Source organism: Chelonoidis abingdonii, chromosome 2 (assembly GCF_003597395.2).
Source record: "Chelonoidis abingdonii isolate Lonesome George chromosome 2, CheloAbing_2.0, whole genome shotgun sequence".
In the NCBI taxonomy this organism is placed as follows: Eukaryota; Metazoa; Chordata; order Testudines; family Testudinidae; genus Chelonoidis; species Chelonoidis abingdonii.
This window is the reverse complement of record NC_133770.1, coordinates 47,246,575-47,271,236: the sequence shown is the minus strand read 5'-3', so window position 1 is coordinate 47,271,236 and position 24,662 is coordinate 47,246,575. Positions and strand designations below refer to the sequence as shown.

The 24,662-nt window shown below is 41.4% G+C and overlaps 1 protein-coding gene across 1 annotated transcript; it reads right to left on the bottom strand.

The window, feature by feature from the left end:
- Positions 1 to 51: 51 nt before the first annotated feature.
- On the bottom strand, positions 52 to 22,695 carry GTPBP10 (GTP binding protein 10). Its single transcript, XM_075061989.1, is given in 11 exon segments — positions 52 to 2,030; positions 4,660 to 4,783; positions 7,735 to 7,812; positions 8,463 to 8,570; positions 12,298 to 12,350; positions 13,914 to 13,934; positions 13,937 to 13,971; positions 20,327 to 20,471; positions 21,690 to 21,781; positions 21,877 to 22,070; positions 22,577 to 22,695. Coding segments are annotated over 11 exon segments (1,086 nt in total). The 5' UTR covers positions 22,610 to 22,695; the 3' UTR covers positions 52 to 1,827.
- Between the last annotated feature and the right edge of the window lie 1,967 nt (positions 22,696 to 24,662).

Below are 24,662 nucleotides of genomic sequence, written 5' to 3'. Positions count from 1 at the left end.
TGATAGTAGATCTTTGAAGTGGATGACATTGTACAACGAAGGAGTACTAGCTGCTTTTTAGTAACATTTAATGTTTGTTCATTATACAAAACCTGGAACATCAACTTCCCCTCAGACATGCACAGTTCTTTCCCAAGATAGGATGCTCACCTGTTGCTTAGATACATGACCTACCCACTTTTAAGTAAAAGGAAGAAGCGTGTATCACAATTAAGACAGGGGATGTGGAATTGGGACTTGTGAGATCTTGTCATTTTTACTTAATCTTCTACCCCTATGTAATATGAAGGTAGTTCTAGCCCCATGCCTTCCTCTACTTCTGTGAGCAGAGGACAGCAGAACCCAGGAAGTGAGAGTAGAAATGAAGAATGACAGTCCTGTAGTATGCCATGCTCTTCCATGCCCCCCACATCAGCCTCGCTCCTATGCCTCAGTTCAGATTTCCACCAGTTCATAAGTGGGGCCCTACCAATTCAGGGCCATGGAAAACATGTCAGACCATGAAGTCTGATCTCCCCCTTGCTGCTGGGAGCACCCCAGCCGGGAGCACCCCAGCCAGGGGCACCTAGCTGCGAGTCCCTGCTGGGCTGGGGAGGGACAGGACTTTTCCTTGCCTTTTGTGGGGAGAGAAAGTCAAACCCAGTTCTGGGTACCTTTTGGGTTAGGAGCCCCCCCCAGTTATACCACCTTGAAATTTTAGGAGTAAACAGCTGAAAATGTGGAACTGGCCAATTTTAAAACCATCTAGTTATAAAATTGATCAAAATGAAGCATGAATTTGGTAGGGCACTATTCATAAGATAACCAAATACAAAGTGATGTTTGAGTGCAGGCCAGATTCTCTGCTCCACTCAACTGCAGCCCCTAACACTAGAGAATGCCCACATCCCTGTTGGAAGTTTCGCCTGGTGCAAAGAATGACCAACAGAAATACAGCCAGCACACCCAACGCCTACAGAAGCACAACAGGCAGTCCCTGGGGGATTTGTACCAGCTAGCAGAGTTTAAAGCAGCACCCAGGTTGCTCTCCATTCTACTAGGGTTGTAGCTAGTACAGAATCAAAAGCATAACAAGCTCCCTATCTCTCCTACACTAAGGAACCAGAGAGAATTTATGCAGTGGGGGAGAAATGGAAGCCTAGAACATACATAAATGTTAAGAAGCATTAAAAAAAGATATTCAAGCCATTTAGCACTTGATATTCTGTGAGTACTTTTATTTGGCCAATCTCTACTTCCAAAATAGATAGTCAAAGTCACTAAAAATAGGAAACAAATTGGGCAGTTTGTTGATGGCCACATAAGTGTAGTGATTATCCTAGCACTTGTCTTTTAAAACTAAAAGGGTTTCAGAAAACACTAAAGCTCTTCCACAATGTACCGTGTTCATGACAATACGCTATTTTACATGCTCAGTCTATTATCAAGCAAAATCCCAATTTCAAGCACTCTCCTTTAAGGCTTTAGTGTGTGTAGGTAAGAAAGAAAAAAATACCTATAAGTTTAAGAACAAAAAAATCCCACTTGTATAAAAGACTATGTATTTGTTTCTTAGAAAATTCACTGTACATCTGCAGGATATTATTCATTTCACATTCTTAGACAGTTTTCTTAAATTTCCCCTTTCTTACAATGTGTGTCAGATACGATTCCAGATTTGCTTTCAAAACAAGAAGGTTCAATTGATAGTGGCACAGAGTCAGAACTATGAAGTTGAGTTCAATCTCATGAGGACTGTATTTTTGACAAAAGACAAATTTAGCATCCACTCAGATGTTCATAAAGATTGATCCAATATCCAAAAACAGATTCCTTCCTTTAATTATGTTATACTTCTGAAGTCTGTAAAATATGAAGTTTCTCTTTCTGATATTCTTCATTCTCCTTCTCTGCTTCTTCATCTAGTGATTTTCTTATACAGGTTTTTAGTTCCTCTATTCCTTCTCCAGTATGTGCAGATACAGGGATAATATCCTTAAAGTCTATGGTGCTCTGTGGAATCAGCTCTTTCTCCACTAAATGTAAAGAGTCTGAAACAGAGCATATTTATAGTTATTACACAGTATTTCTTTATACCATAAAGCATTCATAAAACTTTACCAAATGGGACTTTATTAGTTGAATTTTAGAAGACAGATGAACATAATACCCTTTTATATTGTGACTGGAATAATTCAAAACAAATTTTGAAAGATTCCAAATTTAAAGAGAGAGTTTCAAAACAGAAATACTTGCAATAGCAGTTTTATTTTTGCATTATAGTGCACTTTCACTCCTACGTTGAGATCACGGCCTGCACCTCTCAGAGGTGAGCACAGAACTCTCAGCCCAGAGGTGGTAGGTGGGTGAACCCCTTCTTGAATTCTGATCTGCTCCAGGATGCTACAGCAACCCCTCTATAACTCAGACAGCGCATGTGTGTGCACAAGATCTAAGATACAGCAGCCTACCTAAGGTTGCCCAGAATCTTTGAAGCACTGCGGCTCTGCTCCTGATAACGATCCCCATGCCACAAAGCTTGGAAAGAGGTCCTCAGAAGACAACCTTATTGTCTTCTGCTGTGCCTGTGCTGGAGGAATTCTCCCCTACCCAGAACCAGGGGTTTAAGGCATTTTCCAGGCTGTTCCTCCAGCCTTATACCCTGCCCAAAGGGACTAGCCACAGATGAGGATCTTAGCTTCAGTCTTTCTGTCCTGGGATTTTTGCCTACTCTAACAAAACAAGCAGACATTATTATCCACTAACAGGATATGGCTCCTAAATGTAGGAACTGACTCGTTTTAAGCTTTACTTTTACATAATTGATTAACTAGATGACCTAATAAGCTTCATTCAATTTCTAACATCTCCTTGCCAACCCAGAATAATCATAACTGTGTATTTACTAGTACTTTTTCCCAATTCTATTTATGTCCCAACAGGGCTAAAACTCTTATACTGGGTTTATAGTACTGAGAGAGCAGCTGACTGGACAAAGTTATGACTGCATCCTGAACAGATTTAGGGTGAAATCCTGGTCTCACTGAAGTCAATGGGAGTTTCGCCATTGATGTCAGTGGACCCAGAATGTTGCCACGAAGAGATGTATAAGAACACATTTCTTTCTTTATGTGATACTAAGCCAGAAAGGGTTAAGTAACCAGGAGGCTAAATGAGCCAAATTCCACCTTTAAAGGCATTTTAGAAAAGTACATATATATGGTAATTAGAGCCATTCCTTACAAATAGCTAACAAAGCCATGTTAGATAGACTAGAGCTTTGAAACAAACATATTGTTAAGGAATTAGAAGATACTGATTGTATGCATCTGTTTTTACCTATATCTTATTAGATGTTAACAATGTAACCAGATTATCTTGCAGATAAATTTCTCTTCCTCTCTATTACTAGGTTCTACTGATTCACAGATCAAAATGGAATATTAGCATTTAGATGAAACTTGGGTATAAATATCATCGTCTAGATTTCTCTTTGAAGTTTGTAGTAAACTACTAATGAACCTTTGGGTAGTTCGTTGCCTTATGCTAATCAATGCAACTAATTACCTGTTTATGCATAGGAAATAGGAATGGACTTCAAAGCAACCATGTATATTACCTATTCTTCACCCAAGGAATGCCCACTGCGTTATCTATATCAAGGGGTTATAGTAGCCTGCCAGAGATCTATAAAAAAACTCTACGGCCTGATCCGGTCATCTCAGATCTGCTTAAGATTGGTCAGGAAAGCTTGAGTTGCAAGACGAAGGTCTTCTGCGCCAGTCTGGATTACCCTGCTATTTTTCATGGAAGAATTTATACAGACTCTGTACATAGACTATCTGTTGGATTACAACCCATGGAACTGATTCCGAAAGAACTTTTTGCAACTCAGCAGCATATCATCTCTACTATGAAACTGACTAAGACCTTTACTCATATCTGTATAATGATCTTTTAACCATAATCACTTTTTTTTTAAAATAAATTTTAGTTTAGTTAATTAAGAATTGGCAGTAAGCATGTATTTGGGTAAGATCTGAAATAGTCATTGACTTAGTGGGTGATGTGTCTGATCTCTTGGGATTGGTAGAGCTTTAGATATGGTGAAAAAGACTAAGTAATCCTCACCATATTTGACTAGACTGTCTGGGTGGGAGGCCCAGGGCTGGACTGCTCTAAGGGAGCTGTGTTTTGGGCTTTTACATAGCCAGTAAGGTACTGTAGAAGTTGTTTTGTTGCCAGCTTGATGAATCGAATTATTAGAATAACCACCAGATTTGGGGATTGTCTGCCCCATCTTTGCTCAATCAGGGCAAACTGCAATCTTAGTGCAGCCCCTCTAGCGACCATGGTCACATGTTGCAACTGCTGACCCTTTATAAATGAAGTTTTCATACAGAATGTTTAGTGAATACCCATCTTTTTATAATACTTGAGATCTCCTGGCTAAAGTCAGTCAGGAACCTAGAGTTTAAAAATAGACAGAGCAAGCAGCCAAAAAGAGGGACATGGGGGGCCTCAAACTTTCCAAATAAATTTTAGGTAAAAATGAAGACTCTCTCTGCTTAGTCTATTGTTCAACATATCAGTTAACAGATACTTCCACAAATATTTACAAAGGTAAATTACAATCTACTTATTATAAATAAGAAGCTACTGTGCATTAGGTTAATTTACCTTGAGGATTCTGTAGTTGTTTCATAAGTTCATTCAAGCTATCTTGTGCATTAGGCAAATCCATTTTATTAATGGCAAGAAGTGCGGGCTTTGTCCGAAGGTCTTCTTTGTACAACTCCAGCTCCTTAAAACAAAGTTAATTTGCCTTTAAAAAAAATATATATATTTTTTTTTTTACACTTCAAAATATTTTTCTGGGTTTATGTTTTCCTCTTTCATTTGTTTAATTGTCTGAAGAATCAGCATTCACTACAGCACGGAAATCTACTGATGTGCTCAATGTTGATGTATTCACAGTTTGAGAATGTCAACTCATTTAAATGCATTTACTGTAGGTACACAGCCTGCACCATTGCGATTCATTCTCTTGTAAGGTAGAATGACAGATTTGTTCTTTTTATTCACATCTGTATTAACATATACAGAAGCATCTACTGGTCAGAAATCTCTCAGGGCTTATCTTCACAGCTTGAGTTGGTACACTTGAGTTACTGCACTCAAACTACCCTAGCTAGCGTCAAAACTGGGCTTGTCTACATGGTGCAGCAGTGCACACTACAGCAGTGTAAATTCCAATGCACACCAACATGTTGCAAGCTTACAAACCCACATAGACCCTGCCTGTGTGCACGAGCAGGATCTACACAGGCCAGTAAGTGTGTAACACATTGGTACACATTAGAACTCACACCCCTCTAGTGTGCACTAGTGCACCATGTAGACAAGCCCACTGGAATTAGAGTGATAGGATGAGTTGCTGTAATTGAGCTGTTGCATTCCCAATGCATTATTAGCTCGAGCATCACTCAAGCTTCAACCTACCCCGCCCAATAACCCAGCTAGCTTGAGTTTAACACACCACTTAACTTGAGCTAGATTTGTGTGTGAAAAGGAGTGGAGTTAGGGATAAAACTCGAGTTTTAACTCAAGCTAACTGTGCTGTGAAGACCATCTCTGAGACAAAGCTTAGGCCAACAACATTTGTAGGGTGTGGAATTGTTGTATAATTTATTATTCTTAAGTTTTATATGCCATATGAGAGATCTTGTCATTATATCAAAGGTATCATCCCTAACTGTGAATCATGCAGCATAGGACTGTACTATGGCATAAGCTGAAACAGGAAACAAATATATTATTGGAAGTCACAGAACAGGAAAGGGGGGGCAGTGAAAAATAATTTTTAATACGGAGTTGAGTTTAGTCAGTGGGGATAACTGAAGAATGCAAGATAGGCCATGGAACTCTGCATATGGCCCCCAAAAGGTGAAGGGGCTTTGCAAAGTTGAAGACTGATATCTCCTGAAGCTCCTACAACTCAGGCCTAGTCTAGTCTACTCTTAAAAATTAGATCGAGCTAACTATGTCGTTCAAGACTGTGAAATAAGTTTCACACCCTTAGCACCATAGTTAGGTTGACCTAACCCGGGTGTACATGCAGCTTGGTCAACAGAAGAACTCTGTGGTTGACTTAGCTACCACCTCTTACAAAGGTGGACTAACTACATCAATGGAAAAAACTCTTCCTGTTGATGTAGAAAGCTTCTACACTTATGGCACTACATCAGCAGGATGTCATAGCCGTGCTGCAGTAGCATACACATACCTTCAGTTATCTCATGGTTTCGACAGAGCAAAAGCCAGAGATTTAGCAGATGACCTGTTTTCCACTTCTTACAAGGCAGCTAAATCTGGGGACTGAAGAGCTCTGGCTCTTCATTCAGCTTGGCCTTCAGGAGCATCTCCTTACAGATACAGCAGAAGTTAAAGTTTAGCTATGTCTAAAGTTTTGTCATCTGCCTTAAGTACATCTAGAAAAGTTCCTTTTTGCTAGCAATCTTAAAAGGCTGGGATTAAGCAACCACACTGGATCCTCAGTAGCTTTATCTACTAATCCAGCAGTCAGCTTACACACGTTTTAGCTATTCTTTCTTCACATAGGCCAGGTCTACACTGCGACTTTAAATCGGTTTAATGGCCGATATACCGATTTAATGCTGTATCCGTTCACACGACGTCGTCATTAATATCGAGTTAAACGGCTCCTTAAATCGATTTCTGAACTCCTCCCAAACGAGAGGAGTAGCGCTAAATTCGATAGTGATAACTCGGATTAGGGGTCATGTGGACGGAAATCGACGTTATTGGCCTCCGGGCGGCATCCCAGAGTGCAGCACTGACCGCTCTGGACAGCAATCTGAACTCGGATGCAGCGGGCAGGTAAACAGGAAAAGCCCCGCGAACTTTTGAATTACATTTCCTGCTTGCCCAGCGTGGAGCTCTGATCAGCACGGCTGGCGATGCAGTTTGAAATCGAAAAAGAGCTCCAGCATAGACCGTACGGGAGATACTAGGTCTGATCGCTGTATGGGGAGACAAATCTGTTGTATCCAGCTCCGTTACAGAACACGAAATGCCAAAGCGTTTGAATAAAAAACTCCAGGATACACAGCGCTGTGTGACAAGCGTAACGGGAAGCCAGAGACTCAAATGGACGCTCATGAAGGGAGGGAGGGGGTACTGAGGACTCCAGCTATCCCACAGTCCACAGCAGTCTCTGAAAATTATTTGCATTCTTGGCTGAGCTCCCAATCTCTGTAGGTTCAAACACAGTGTCTGGCGTGGTTCAGGGAACAGCTCCTCAGTTTATTTCCCCCCACCACCACGTGAAAAAAAAAAGGGAAAGATTGCTGTGCTATGGCGTTTGCTCAATGCACTCCGCGAAAAAGGCGCCAAAGGGTTGTCTGCTGCCTTCACAAAGGGAGGGGTGAGGCTGTACCCAGCACCACCCGGGGCAGTGTTTTCTGCCCCATCAGGCACTGTGCTCTCAACACGGAAGTGGGAACTATGGGATAGCTGAGGAACAGCTACCCACAGTGCACCGCTCCTGAAATCGATGGTAGCTTTGGACCATGGACGCAAACAATCGATTTCGGGATCCCACTGTGGACGCGCTAAACTGATTTTATTAGATCTGTTTTGTAATATTGGTTTAAGCTAATTCGAAATAATCGTGCAGTGTAGACGTACCCATAGACAGTATTAGAGTTAACATTTGAAAGAATAGGAAGTTACCTGTGTTAGAAGCAGTACAGTTTCAAAAGCTGTTCTGAATCGAGTTTTTGAAGATAGCCGAAACCCAGAAATATCAACCTAAAATGAATTGTAAAGTTACACAAAAAGCATTGGGGGGGGGGGGCGGGGAGAGAAGAGGACCATCACCCATTTTTCAAGATATCCAGGCCCAAGAACGGCTTTTTGCACAATGGCTACCTAATGTCTGAGCTATGCTAGAAACCTTTTTATGTTGTTGAGGAATAACAGGCAATCTTTATAAAACCTCTGATCTATTTAGCGACAAAGAGTTCTGTGACACCTTATAGACTAACAGAAGTATTGGAGCATAAGCTTTCATGGGTGAATACCTACTTTGTCAGAAAAGCTTATGCTCCAATACTTCCGTTAGTCTGCAAGGCACCAAAGGACTCTTTGTTGCTTTTTACAGATCCAGACTAACAGGGCTACCCCCCTGATACTTGATCTATTTAGGTATCTCTATGGCCTTCATCAGCATAATACCCATCATTTTGTTAGATTTCTAGTCTAAATACTGTATTAAAATTATATTTGTTTACAACAGCATCGAGAGTAAAAATAATACAAGACAATTATGAAGGAAATATTTTCTCAAAGCCATCTGCAATAAAATCTCAGGAATTTAGGTTTACAGGATAGTAAACTCTAGGCTAAACAGAATAAAAAACTAAAGTTAACAGGTTATTTAAATTATAATATTTACTTACTACAAAGAGAAGCTGTTTGGTTCTTTCTACATGCTTGAGGAATTTGTGGCCCATTCCTTTGTTTGCATGTGCACCTTCAATCAATCCTGGAAGATCGGCTACTGAGACCTAGGAAGATAAATGGAGATGTCATAAAAAAATGGTAAAGTACTTTAAAAACAAACAAACAAAGTATTCTGGGCATGCTTATTTTATAAGGATCTTATTTTGTAGCTATTTATTTCTGAGAATTGTCATTTGAGTGGTAAGAACCAGCTCACTGGCAATATTTACAAGCAACTGCAAAACATTTAAAGCCTAACATCAGAAGTCTGCTTTAGCAGACAAATAACGAGCTACAAGTTTCTGCTGTTCTCCTGAAGCAGCATTACTGATACTCAGCCATCTACAGTAGAACCCTGTTTATCTGACCCTCCATTATCCAGCCATCATAAAATTACAGAATATCAGGGTTGGAGGGGACCTCAGGAGGTCATCTAGTCCAACCCCCTGCTCAAAGAAGGACCATGATAACTGGACAATCCAAAAGGTGATCTCTCCTGTGGCTGCTAGATGGGGCTGCAGCACTGCACTTTCCCATTCTCTAGTTTTTCCCTGATTTTTGATTATCTAATTTGGCCCAGTCCCAATAAAATCAGATAAATGGGGTTCTGCTGTATATATTTACTAGTTCTCAGCAATCTAGAAAAATAAAAGTGCTAAGGGTTTCAAACCTGTCCAACACCTACAAACCAGAAGCTGATATAAAGGATGAAAACTTGACAAGAGCTCAGGGCCAGCACTTGGCAGGAATCCCTGCACCCTTGCCTTTTCCCAGCAACTGATGACTAGGTTTTCTATCAAGATGTTGCCCAAATATCTTGCTGGTGAATGCCACCTTCACTCACCTTTATACTGGCCTTTGGCTAGTAGGTGTTTGCTAAATATGTCAAACCCTGCTTTGGGATTCTCCATCTAAAAAGACATGGAAATACATTAAAAGACTGCAGAGTTTCAACTGCCTATACTAAACAATCCATGGAAGTTAAAATGTACAGGAAAAAAAGATCTATTTTCTAGTGTGATGGAGTTTGGTGGTGCTAGCATAACACTATCACACACTACTTTTACATTTCCTCTCTATCAAATAAAACAAATTACTTATACAAGCAAATAAACTGTTGCTGGTATCTGATCATTGAGAGACTAGAAAAAAATGTCATCCCTGGGGACGTGTAATTATCCACTTGGTAGAAGATGTGCCATTGAAAATAAGTTACTGATTCCTGGCAGATCAGTTCCTTTTTGGGATTAAAAACAGATCCCATTATCTTGTTTTGATTTCTTCTCAAAACTATTAAAAAGTTGCCAATTTAATCTCCAAATTCAGAGGCACATTTTGCCTTTAGATGTGTACACCGTTCTTACTGGGGCTTGTGCATGTCCATGAAAGGGCAGACTTTTGCTCTTACATATTCACAATACTGGGAGATTTACAGGGATGTATAAATATTCTACGGGATTTTCAGTTAGTCCAAATTTGTGCAAGTAAAATGAATGTCTGTACACAAGGAGAATCTAGGCCTGACAGATTTATTTACTTGATAATGCCCATTTTATAAACTATTTTAACCAATACGCTAGGGACTAAAAATCAACTGTAGTTACCTGTTCAAAATTGCCATCTCCCAGTATTTAGCTGTTTATAAACTAACAATTTCCATGAACAAACAAGTAGTATTAGGACCAATCAGAAATAAGATTACCCTTCAAAAACAAATAGTAACCAAAACATAGCCAGACAAATTTTGTTTAATTTTTGCTCCATGGTTGCTTTAGTTTTGTTTCCTGTAACCCAATAAGTTTGAGCTGAAAAAATCAAAATTCTCTGCTTTTTCTGTATTTTGCTAATAATAAAAAAACCCCAAAAACAAACAAACAAAATATGCAAGAGATGAAAGGAACAGTTTATATAATAAACATGCTTTTGTAGGTAACACTAGGGTACTTATTCTACTATTGAAAAAAAAAAATCAAGAAATTTACACACACCCCTTCCGTGGCATTTAGGGCTTGATCGTGTGAAGTCAGTGGGAGTTGGGGGGTGCACAGGATACCAACATACTAGACAACCAGTTAATTTTATTTGTACATAAGTTACGTTGAAAGTAGGCAACAAGAAAATAGACATGCTAGATATTTGTTCATATTAAATTAACGAAGATAATTTTTTGAACAGGCATGAAGTGATCAATTATTAAAATGTATTTTAATTTTTCCAATCCTTTAATAGTGACCTGTTGATATCAGCTGCCAGGGAAACAGTAGATACAGGACATACAATATTTAAATTCTCAGTCATTTCACGGCAGTAAAATTCAGTTTAAATAAAAAGATTAAAAGGGCCACTGCTGAGTCCTCCAAGATAGTTGCCTCATTCCTGTTTCTGAAAAGAAAAAAAAAAAAAAAGCACTTTTCCTTTCACATCTTAGAACTTTGCCCTTGTGGTTAAGTCATCAGAAATCTTTGATGAGCATCTTTAATCTTGGAATGACAAGTACAGTACTACATGTGTCTCATATTTTTACACATCAAAGATACAAGCTTGAAAAGGCAAAATGTGTGAATGTCCTACATGAACATGGTGTCTGATCCTGCATTAGAATCCAGAGGCAGGGAATCTTGTGCAATCCCAACTACCTCACCAGGACCTTCACACCAAACTTGAGTTGACAAGTTTGAGATCAGAATGCATAATTAAGGCCCAGAGGAGAAGACTGTGGAGAGATGGGAAAAATGAAGTAGGCGCACATAGTACATTTTTTTTGCTTTGTCTTTGGAGCACGTGACATGAAATCAGTGTAATGTAATAGCTTCTTGTAATATACAAAAAACTAAAATACAAGGGTGTTGTGTTACTCAGATGATGAACAACTGGCTCTGAAGCTCTTAGTCCACTGGTTTGTAAAGAACATTTTTTCTAAGTTGCTGATTAAATCATTTTAAAAATCTACACATAAAAAAAAAAAGTCTCCCTATGGCTCTTCATATTTCCAGGACAATTAATTATTCATAAGAATACACCCTGAGTAATGTGAAATTCAGCAGTGTTTTTTAAAATCTAGGTGAATTCTGTGCACAATTTGGGTCACATCACACGTTTACATGCACCCATTACCAGACAAAAATGTTACTGAAATGCTTAATTTGGCATTAAAAACAAATCAAATCTACGTTTCTACTGTTTCCTAAGAAATGCCATTTAAACTCAATGATTTTCATTCAAAATGTGTGTCCAATTTTCTGCCTCCCCTAATCATAGAAATGAGCCTATTATATGCCGAATTACTGCACAGTCAACTCAAATTTGGAGATAAAAGATGGCAACTCTCAAGCCAGAATTTTCTTAGTTCTAGAAGGCATTGACCATTTGGGATTTCCCTTGAAAAAAAGGTTGCAGTTTTGTTTCATGCTAAATACTGGGTACTTCTGTATTTTTTATTATCATCACTGTATTAAATAACTTAGAGAAACTCATTTGTTAGATGTGAAACAAAGGTGGAGAAGAAAGCTAAACACATTTAGGTGATGAACTATTAGTTGGTTACTACAGAATCCTAGTTCCCTCTGTTAAGGGAAACAGAAATGGGAACCATCTTTACTTTCTCCATTTTTGCGCCATTAACTATTGGTGTAGAAAATACTGCAGTAACATCCTTAAGCAAAGAAAATAGATATTTTAAAGTATGATTCAGGATTAAGCTCTACTGCAGGAGACGAAAGGCTGTAATGACATGTGTCTAACTAGCCATTATACCCAAATGTATAACAAATTAACTTGCTTTTCAATACCAACCTGCTTGTAATCTGGATACATGATCTTTCCCAGTTCAGGTTTTAATGTTGTGACTGGATGGGCAGGACGAGAACGAAAAGAAAGTCACTTTTAATATACAGTACTTAACATTATAAAACCTTCATGCCTCTCCTTATCAATTGGACCTAATTACTCTAATGCCTTCCTTTGGAACATTTCCATTATATTTATATGAATGACATGAAGTTATATCAGAAAGTACTACGGTATAACATAACAGATATGAATCCTAGTAAATATCAACCAAACTTCTTTTGAAAATTAAGACCACTGTTGAAAATGAGGCCAACACCACTAACTTTTCCCTCATTGCTTTCATCTCCCCTAACCATGTTGATCATACAGCAGCTACTGCTTCAATTTTTGCTTTTTGTTCCCCCAAGACACTGAACTCACAAAACTAACAATTAAAAACAAATTTCTATAGTTGTGGCCTCTTCACTGCTTCTATCATGCTTTAGATGTAGGCTATGGCTACACTTACAGTTGTACAGCGCTGGGAGTTACAGCTGTCTTCGTACAGCTGTGTAGGGAAAGCGCTGCAGTGTGGCCACACTGACAGCTACCAGTGCTGCAGTGTGGCCACATTTGCAGTGCTGTTGGGAGTGGTGCATTATGGGCAGCTACCCCAGCATTCAAGTGGCTGCAACATGCTTTTCAAAAGAGGGGGGTGAGGGGGAGCGTGGGGGAGAGAGAGAGTGGATTTTTGGAGCTGTCAGCTCCCTGCCTTGCAAGTTCTAAGGACTGGAACATATACATCACCAACCTGCAATCAATTTAAAAGTTTCGAGCCCCTCCCCCACCCCTCTCATTCACTGAATGCAAATTATGCACTCCTAAGTAGCCTTCAGATCACATAAGTAGCTGCTCCAACACTGATTCCCCCCCTCCCCATTCTGGCCTTCTCTCCAAAAAGCAAACAGCTGTGAACATCCAAAAGCAATTCCCCTGCCTGCCTCCACTCGCTCACTTGAGCAAACAGCAGCGTGTTGTTTTTTAGATAAGCAGCTCCAGGAGAGCCCAGACAGAGTTCAGCCCACTCTCCGGTTTGTTGCGAACAGCATTCTGGATACCTCCTAATCCCTGGAGGCCAATAACAGCACTTTTGGTGGCCAACTTGACGAGCGCGCTGCAGTCCACCAGCGCTGCAATCGTTACCACCCCAAGCAGACAGTGTACAGCCAGCACTGCAGCCAGGGGAGTTGCAGCGCTGGATTTGCCTTGCAGGTGTGGACAGTTACAAGTTGCAGCGCTTTGTAACCTCACCACCAGCACTGCAACTCTCCGTGTACCATGGCCTTAAGTGCCACGGAACTTACTTCTGTTTTCACATGATCTTTTGTAACAGGAACAGACACACAAAAAATGGTGCTCAAGGGAAGCCACCTGTCTCTTGCTGTCTTTATGAGGTGTGAAAGAGTGAGATATAAGACAAAAAGAGTATGCTCATTTGGCAGATAACATCTGGTAGGCCAGCAACTGTAGGCAGCTCCTTCCTCTCCAGTTCTTTTCTAAAAGTTGTTCAGTTCAAACCTAGGAAAGGCCTATGTTCTCAAGTAATGTTACCGCAATGAAAAATAATGCAGTGTACTTACAAGGATAATCTGCAATCTGAGTTTTGCATGAGAACCTTGCTTAGTTAAAGAGGATTTTCTGCATTGGAAATTCTAGAAGGAAAGTTGGAATTTACACAGTGAGTAACTACTAATGCACATTTACATATGAGTTACTATGAGTTAAAGAACAACCACTGGCAAGATATTAATTCTATTAATTTTTTCTGTTTCTGACAATTAAGTGGGCATCTCTTCCCGCCCTCCCCAGTCCCCTCCCCCCCGAATTGATACTATTTAGACTGTTAAACCTTCTGGGACAAGTACTGTCTGTTAGGGTATGTCTACACTATGAAATTAGGTTGATTTTATAGAAGTCGATTTTATAGTCAATTGCGTATGTCCACACTAAGCGCATTAAGTCAGTGGAATGCGGCCTCACTACCGTGGCTAGCATCAAGTTATGGAGCGGTGCACTGTGGGTAGCTATCCCACAGTCTCCACTGCCCATTGGAATTCTGGGTTAAGCTCCCAATGCCTAATGGGGCAAAAACATTGTCGCGGATGATTTTGGGTACATGTCGTCAGTCGCCCCTCCCTCTGTGAAAGCAACGGCAGACAGTAGTTTTGCGCCAGACACCAGGGCGATTAGAAGAGCACAGCAAGGTGTGCTGCGCATCAGAGAGGCTTTGAAAGCCAGTTTCATTACTGGCCAGGCTTTGGTGTGTCAGTTGTGTGTGTTTCTCCTTGATGCAAACCCGCCCCCTTCATTGATTTTAATTCCCTGTAAGCCAACCACCCTCTCCCCTTCGAAATAAGTAACTATTGTTTTGAAACCATGCATTCTTTCTTTATTTAAAAGAAAAAAAAATAATGGACAAGGTAGCCCAGGTGGGGTGGGGAAAGGAGGGAAGGACAAAGGCCACATTGCTTATTGAGACCACACTAAAAATCAAACTGTTTGAATGACAGCCTTATGTTGCTTGGGTCATCCTCTGCAGTGGAGTGTTTGGGTGTCTGGAGCCTTCCTCCTGGGTTCTTGGGTGTCTGGGTGAGGCGGCTATGGAACGTGGGGAGGAGGGTACACGGTTATTCAGTGGATGGAGTGAGGGTCTGTGTCTTGTTGGCTTTTCTGTAGCTCCAACAGACATTTCATCACAACCTGCCTCCGCTCTTCATGTTCACTTAGTTCTTTTCTGGCCTCTGCCACTGAATGCCTCCATGCATTAAGCTGTGCCCTATCAGCATGGGAGGACTGCATGAGCTCGGAAAACATGTCATTGTGAGTGCATTTTTTCCCGCCTTCTAATCTGTGATAACCTTAGGGATGGAGATGATGGGGGAGCGTAGAAACATTCTATGCTCTACAATTGGTGGGGGACTTCATGGTCATCTGTGCTGCTGAGTTCGCCACGCTGAACAAACAGGAAATGAAATTCAAAAGTTCCTGGGGCTTTTGCAGTGTACCTGGCTAGTGCATTGGAGTTCAAAGTGCTGTCCAGAGTAGTCACAATGGAGCACTCTGGGATAACTCCTGGATGCCAATACCATTGATTTGCATCTGCACTACTCCAAATTTGACCCAAAGTTGATTTTAGCACTACTCCCCTCGCTGGGGAGGAATACAGAAGTCGATTTTAAGAGCCCTTTAGGTCGACGGAATGGGTTTGGTTGGGCAGATGCATTCATTTTAAATCAACCTAATGCATCTAAATTCGATCTAACCCCTAGTGTAGATCAGGGCTTAGTATGTACTTGCACCGCGTCTAGTAGAATGGGGCCCTGATCTTAGAAATCAGAGATGTAGTGCTCTTGATGTGATCTAGTCCATTCCCCTTTGCTGAGGCAGCATTAAGTATACCTAGACCATCCCTGACGCGTGTTTGTCTAACCTGTTCTTAAAAACCCTTGTCATGGGGATTCCCTAGGCAGCCTGTTCCAACGCTTAACTATCCTTAGAAAGCTTATCCTAAAATCAAACCTAAAACTCCCTTGGTGAAAATTAAGTCAATTATTTCTTGTCCTACCCGTGGTGGACTTGCAGAATATTTTATCACCACCCTCCTTATAACAACTTTTTACATATTCCAAGACTGTTCCCGGGCCTCCTTCAGCCTTTTCATCTCTAGACTAAACAGGTCCAGTTCTTTAAACCTTTCCTCATGTTTCCCAAACCTCTTGGCATTTTTGTTGCTCTCCTCTGGACACTCTCTCCAATTTGTCCACATCTTTCTTGAGGTATGGTGTCCAAAACAGGACACTACTCTAGCTGAGGCCTTGCCAGTGCTGAGTATACAAGAACAGTTACCTTCCATGTCTTATGTATAATACGCTTGCTAATATATCCCATTGCCTTTTTTTGCAACAGCATCATATTGTTGACTCATTCAATTTGAGATTCACTAAAACACTGCCTAGCCAGTTACTCTCAGTTTTCAATCCCTACATTTAGTTTTTCATTCCTAAGCATAGTACTTTCTACTTGTCTCTTTCAAGTTGTTTCATCTTGTTGATTTCAGACCAGTTCTCCAGTGTATCAAGGTCATTTTGAATTCTAATCCTGTTCTCTAACCTGCCTGCAACCCAATGCCCACATCATCATCTACAAAAATTTTTAAGTGTAGTCTTGACTGGGACCTCTAGGTTTCTGTAATTCAAATTCTGTAATTCTGTAATTCTGTTATACAAAAACTCTCTTTTTTCACAATTTTGAAAACCATTACAACTGTTTATAAGAATGCAGACAAATTAAAAGACTTTCTGAAAGTTTCAGGGATGAACTCATTTACAGTGAAACTTAGTTTAGTGGATAATGCCATTATTTTAACCAAGCGGTCATCTTTCCTGCAAACTCAGTGCTCCTGAGGTCTGAGCATGAAATATCTGAAAGCGTGACGAACTTTCATGTGTAACAGCTTTAACTGACATTATACTCTCCAAAGGGCATTGTTAAAAAAGCATTATGAGGTTCAGGTTTATTGTGTCTGATTTTTATACCAACTGCTCATTTGAAAAGTAAAATGATATGTTTTCTAACTGATAGCCTTGCAAACTCAGCCTGGTAGCTGAAATTTAAGTGATGTTCTTTCTGGTACATGTATCATTCCAGTAATAGAAGATTCTACAAGTCAAATGCCATCTTCATTTGCACTTCTGCTACTATTGCCTTTTGCAGGGCTGCACAGATATAACTAAGTACATGATTGAAGATAATACAGTTCTACAAGTGGTCATGAAATTGGAACTAAGTTAACAGTTCTGTTAATTTTACACACTTCCAGTGTGATCTTGGGCAAGTCACAGATTCTGTGTACCTTACCTCCCCCCTGAAAAAGGCGGATAATATTACTTCCCAGGTGTATTGTGAGGCTACATCCATTAAAGGCTGTGAAGTGCTTTAGATCTACTGATGAAAGGCACTGTATAAGGGATAGGTATTATTATTGATGAGTGAACCAGAAAACACACAAAAAAACCCTCCTAGTTCATGCTCCGAGATCTCAGTTGATTATTCAGGGTGCTGACTACAGCAATGCCTCCCGTGTTCCCCAAACCTTTTTCACATAAGAAAGCAGCAACAACTGAACACGGACACCAAACTGGTCTTCTGAGTCAGGCAGTGCCATTTTTCCCTTATATACTTTACAGAACAGATCCACACTTAAGAGTTAGAAATAACCCTTTTCAAAATAACCACTTTGAACTTCCAGTGCCTTTAATCCCATTTGTCCCATTTTACCCACGATTAAATGGAGTTAAAAAACACAGTTAGATGCCTTATTCAAATCAAACCTCAAGCATGGCCACAGGAACAGAACACAGTTCCTAGTCACTCAACAGGAGGAGTTCATAAGGGACCTTGGTTTAAGTCAGATTTGCAGACCATCACACTGCACTATATTTCACTACAACAGTAAATCTATGATAAACAAAGTTCCTAAATAGATATTAAAAGTCACATGATCAAAAATGTGTGAAAGTTAGGAATCTATGGGGAGGCGAGTGTAGTATGGAACTGAGATTAAAAATAGGACTACGGTCTTGCAGTCTGCTAGCCAACAGGGAGAGGCATTTTTCTTTATCACCCAGTAATGCATTATTGCTTGAGGAATTCACCATGCTGTGAATTTAAGCATAAATTAATTAAATCAAACTCTGTTAAACAGCAAGAGGGACACCAACTAATTAAAAAACTGATATTTTAAAGGCTTCATTCCTTACACCGGAAGAAACAATGACTTTTTTATAATAGGAAAGTTAATGGAGGTAATTTAATGCTCTCTGATGACTGAAGAAGTCATATAGACAATTCAGAATGTTACTCCTTCCATTTCTTCAAGGAAGTATTTTATTTCTATCAAGGCTCGACGTATTCTCTTTGAAGCTCAATTGCAACCTTTCTTGTACCTCACAGTCTGTACCCAGACCTGATGATCCTCTCTCAAGACAATAAGATTTCTTGGTCTGATCTAATAGCAAAGCACTTGTGTATATGCTGAAGTAAAAGCAACATATTCAAAGAAAAGATCAAAGTACAGGCACTAGAGTTTGACTCACAATCTTCATTAATAATGATTCTGTGCTTTTAATGAAAACCTGTCAGCTCAAATATGAACCAAAATTTAGGATTTTTAACCCGCCCTGAGCTTTTACAAAACCTAAGACCAAAGGATCTGGCATAAAAATTTTAAACAAGGGTCCTAGTTTAAACAAATGCATTCCAGTACAGTACATTGTAGCACTGTGTTAATACATGACAGCCTGAAACTGAAATTGACTTCAGATCAGAAACTCAAGTGAAACTAACTAGTGCATTTTCATTGGTATACACAAATCTCTGCAAATCCATTCACTAGAATTCACATTAAAAAAAAAAGATCTCTTCAGACCTTAATAAAAAGCCTATCATGAATCATGAGTTGTTCCCTAAGTTTTTGTGCTTGAATGCCACACATCCGAAATAAATACACTGATAAGTTACTGTGCCTCCTGATATTTTGCAGTATAAAGCAAGGATCTGAAACTCAAATCACCATGAGCGCCACATGAGTACATTAGCCTGAGGGCCACATCACTGACACCTTTACATATAAGGATACAAAAGCCCCTGCCCCACTCCACCCCTTTCATGAGGCCCTGCCCTGCCCCTTCCCACCCCCATTCCAATCCCTTCCCCAAGTCCCCACCCTGCCCCTATTCCAATACCTTCCCCAAATCCCCACCCCGCCTCCTCTCCTCTCCCTCCTGGAAAGCCTAAGCACCAAACAGTTGTTAGGCAGCAGGAAGCACCTGGAGGCAGCCAAAGTAGAGGGGATGCAGTTAGCTGGGGGGAGTGGCGGGGATGGGGAGCTTGGCAGCAGCAGGAAATAACTTTGCGGGCTGCATGTTGCCTGTGTGTTTGAGCCCCTGGTATAAAGAGACATGGCCTCTTAATATTAAGTGGCACAGATGCCGACTACTAACATATTATTCTTCCTGTTATTCACAATACATAATTTGTCAGGGAATTTTTATGTCCCAAATATTAAAACAAAAGACCAGCTTCTTATATCTTTACAAAAGTAATGAGAACAATATTTTAAAAAGTTTGTAGCATTAGTAAGTATAGGTATTCATGAGGTAGCCCAAACCATCTACTATTTACATTTTTCACATATAAAACTCTGCAAAGAATTATGCACATAAGGAATCTTACTGAGCTCAGTATGACTCCCTGAATGCGTAAAATTACACATATGCATAGTGTTTGCAAGACTGGAGCCAAGCAACCCTGTTTTGTAACATCACATAACCCCTGAAGATGGATAGCAAAATATCAACCTTATTTTCAAGTTTTCAAACATCTAATGTAAACATATCTGCACATTTCCATCTAGAAGTACTTTGCTCATTATGCACCCATAAAAACTTTAAGAGTAACTCTCTGTGTACAAGGTATAGGGAAAAAACCTAATGAGTTCTTAACAAACAGTGTTTGTGTGGTTTTAGTGCATTAGATGCTTTTCTTTAGATTTCCTGAAGAAACCAATTAAATTTGTTTTCTTTTTATCAATGGCAGTGAAAAGTACCAGATTAAATGCAAATAAAGCTGAAGGGCCAGAGTTCAAGGTTTTCCATACTCTCCTAACAACAATACAGCTACCAGTCCACTAGGCCTTTGCTTGAGATTCTCAATTCATTTGACATATACTACTGAACAGCCGTGTAATATCATCATCAACCTCACCTGGATTCAGACCAGTGGCCCTGCATTCATCCAACCATGAGTAATCCATTCTGATAATTCATTTTAACAGCAAAAAACAAGTAGCAGTTTGAGGCTCAGTCATGAGTTTTTTAAAAAGAGAGGCAGAATTCAAATCACATGTATTCCCCTTCCCACCTCATTTGAAGTGTATTACTTTAAATTATACTCCTAAATGTTCAATTCACAGGTAACAGATTCCAGTACTCACCCAACTAAGCCAATATCTGCTATAAGTTTCAAATCAAGATGGACTATTTGTATCTGGCCTTTCAAAGGCAAGAAATTTGTAACCAAACAGCCACCAATACCTCCACGAGCTACCAGTATTCTCTCTCCTGCTTTATTAAGTTCCCCTGAAAAATAAAATCACTAGTCAGAAAATATAGCTATTGTGCAACAGTTAAGATTCTCAATTATCAGGTAAACCTGCTGTCAATGACAGAAGAGGAGAATTTCCACTAGTTTCTATAAAAACCCCTTGGCCTGATGGGCATGGTGCATGTCTCTTTGTCAAGAGTCAGACATTTCAACTCCTAACACCACATAACTACATTAGGTAGAGTTTCCCTTTGGAGTTATCCCTAGAAAATGAATACATGGTATGGTCAAATGGTAGTTGACACTGACAAGCACATGATTCCAAAAATAAAGTAACACTAATTGCATGTAAGCTCAATATACTATATCTCCCAAAGTATTACTTTTAAGTGGTCAACATCACCACATTGTATCATGTAGTTGGATGTGGGTTAAACCAAGAAAAGCTACATGTTATCAGTAGTTTTGAGATTTTTAGCCATGGTTATAAACGCTTGTTATTAAAAAAATACTTTAAACTTGAGAATTTTGTCACCTTACCAACATCATACTTGAATCTTGCCTAACACTTAACCAAAAAAAATAAAAAACTCTGAAAACTACAAAAAGAAGAGTACTCTCTAATGTCCAAGTTACAGTTTGAGAAAGAGCCTTGGACTGATAATTTGTGAAATTCTTTTTCACTGTTCTAGATAGACTCATAGAATATCAGGGTTGGAAGGGACCTCATGAGGTCATCTAGTCCAACCCCCTGCTCAAAGGCAGGTCCAATCCCCAGTACATAGGGGACTGGATAGATACAATAGTTCATTTTTTTTAAATTATCGGGAAGTATCTTGGGTAATCCCAGAGATTTTGAAATTTAGCCAGTTTTATAGATCAAATAACTGAGTTAAAGAGTGGACAAGTAACCTTTCCAAGGTCACGCAGTAATTCAACAGCTCATTGTAAAACCAACCTGGCTTCCAGCCTTTAAATTTTGTTGTGAGAACATGTTCCTGGCACTATACTTGGTGATACAAATTAACTGTAACTATGCTTTTGGAAGGAGCCTCCAACATCAGAAGTCTCCCACATGTGAGTCTGTCTCCCCACATTTGTCTCAACAAACAAATAAATCCTTCTATTTTGTCTTAAAGATAAATCATCTCACAAGAGCCTTTGGTCTGAAGAGTGACATGTCAAGTTTGCCAGGTGCACTAATTGCCTTATTTTCTGCTATCTCAAAATAAAGGAAAAATAAAGGCCCTCACCAATCTGTTTCCCATCACAGGAAGTAACTGAAATTCCCAGAGGCACATCAACTTCACAATCTGTTCCCTTTTCACCTTTCAGTGCAGAAACACTGCAAAAAGTTAAACATTAAAAAATCTTAAGGGGTATTTTTCTTTCAGGTTACAAATGTTCAACAACATAAATCAGGACATAATACATTCTTACCTACTGTTGGTTCCTGCTTCAGCTACAAAGCGTTTCTGGGGAAATCTGTTTTTAATTCTCTTTAAGGTAGTTTTTTCTTTAGCTACAAGCCAGACATCACCGCCTCTCCCTCCTTCTCCACCCAAGCGAGGATGCCCCATTCCACCGGTTCCTCCTTTCACATAGATTCTCAGATCATCTATAAAGTTGCCATACTAACAACACAAGAAGTGTTAAATTGGTGTTTCCGATTTACCCCGCCTGCCTTTCCCACAGACACTGTCAGTAAGCCCTGGCAAGACGGCATTAACGAACCAAGTGTCAGTGAAAAAATAATTCAGGAAACACGCCTGAGTTGCCTCCCCTGCTCCAGGGCAGGCTGTGAGAAGGACCCGGCGGGGGCTTGCCAAGGCCGCCTAGCAAGCCCCGCTCTCCTAGCCCAGGCCCCAGCGCCTGGCGGATTTGTAAACGCGGAGCCCACCCAAACCCAGCCGCAGGCTCTGGGATTCCCCAGCAAACCAAGCCCTGGGCTGGACGACGGGAGCCGGCTCGGCGCTATTGGAGAGAGGGGAAAGGGGAGCAAGGCGTGGACCGCCCCAGCGAGCGAGCGTGGCCACTCGGCCCACACCCCTTCCCCCGCCAGGGGCTGCGCCGCTTCGCCACCCCCAGCCCCGCTCACACGGGGAGCTCCGGCCGGCCACAGGGCTCGCGGGGCGCTGACCTTCCGGAGCAGCGCGCGGCTCCCCCACACCATGCTGGCCAGGGCCCCTCAGCCCGGGGCTAGAAGCAGGGACGCGAGGCGACGCGCGAGCACAGTCACTGACGTCGTCGCGCTTCCCCTCAGTGGAGAGGCGCGTGCGCCCGCCCGGAGGGAGGGGCGGTGTGTGCGTAGGGGCGGGGCGGCGTGAGGAGGGACAAGCCCAGAGCGACGAGGGGGTGTTACCGGAGGGGGGAGCGAGGGGAGAGGGGCGGGCGGAATAGTGCACTGGGGGAGGGGGCGTGGTGAAGGGTCAGCGTGAGGGGGTGTACGGGGGGTGCAGGGAGGGGCGGTGTGTAGGGGATCTGTGGGGTAGGAACAGTGAGGTACAAGGGGAATGAGTGTTTATCCCTCTGGATGTTGTGAGTTTGCCCCTGGGTGCTTACGGATGGTGAGAGTGTTAAAAGGAAGGTGGAGTGTGTAATTGTGTCAGATCACAAAATCCTTCCTCCCAAGCAGCAGGGAGATGCTACTTTAAACGTAAATCCCCCAAAGAACAATCAAGTATCGAGGTAGCCATGTTAGTCTGTATCCACAAAAACAACAAGGAGTCCAGTGGCACCTTAAAAGACTAACAGACTTATTTGGGCGTAAGCTTTTGTGGGTAAAAAAACCACTTCTTCAGATGCTTGCCACAAAACCTTATTCCCAAAGAACAATAGCTCCCATAAATACCAGTGAAACTGGGCCAGGCTGATTCTAGCAGCAACAAGCACATGGTACAGGCCATCTTTACACTAGTCTTTGGGAAATCTCCCACCAGCGCAGTTTCAGCAGTGGTAGCACTGGCATATAGATAGGACACAGATGTTTTGACCATCATCTTCTCAAGGCAGGATTAGATAAGGTGGTAAAAGAGCCTGTGCCCACCAAGCCAGTGTTGTGATAAAAATGCCTCTAGGCTTTCACTCACACATATGGTACCATTGCCAGAGCTGCAGCAGTGCTATTGTTCAGTGGGAGATTTCCCCCCAAATAAATATGTAGAAATATATAGAAAGCTTCTGCTTCTCCATCACAAAGACAGTCTTCAGGGAATATATTAATAGGTCCTGACTTTGATGGTTGGAAGTACTGATTACTACTATATTTGAACTGATATCCTAGATGTGAAAAGCCTAAAAGCCCATCAGAAGCATTGGGGGCCTGAAGCAGGAATATTTTGGGGGCTCCTATACACAACACTGACAGCCGAAGCCACGCTGCCCACGGCTGACAGCCCCAGTCCCATCGCCTGAAGCTGAACTCATGGAGGTCACGCAAAATCATGGAATCTGTCACCTTTGTGACCGACTTGTAGCTTTGATAATAATAAAAAGTGAATATGGGGCCCCCTTGAGTTACTGGAGGTCCTAAGCAATTGCTTAGTCTGCTTATGTCTAGTGCTGACACTAAAGCCTATTTTAAATTCTTGATCCATCCTATCTTCTTTCCACAGTTTTAACAACATTTTGAACATTATGTTTTTTTCTCTCTCTCTTTTCTTGGCATAGGACTCTTCAGAGTTGGGAACCATATGTACAAAGTGGTTAATACATAACTTAATTCCTGTTTGTGTCATTGTGTTTTCCAGAGGTGAAAGTAAGCTGGTACGCTATGGTATGGCGTACTGGCAAGAGCCAGTGCGCTGTGCTGGACTGCACCGGCTTCTGTGGCGGGGATTTAAAGGGCTCTGGGCTGCCCGGCAGGCAGCCCAGAGCCACTTAAATCCCACCTGCGGCTCCTGCAGCGGGGCTGGAGCCGGATTTAAAGGGCTCTGGGCTGGCACGGCTAGACTCTGGGCTGCCTTTGCTGCGGTCAACCCAGATCCTTTTAAATCCCGCCCGTGGCTCTGGCAGCCAGAGCTGCAGTGGGGATTTAAAGGGTCCGGAGCGCCGCAGTGGCAGGAGCCTGGGGGGCTTCCAGCCACCTCTGTAGCTGGGAGCCCCAGGTTGATTTAAAGGCCCTGGGGCTCCCAGCCACAGCTGGTGCCCCGGGGCCTTTAAATCTCGAGAGACCATGCCTCTTCCGGTTGAGGCCACGCCTCTTCTGGTTGAGGCCACGCCCCCTC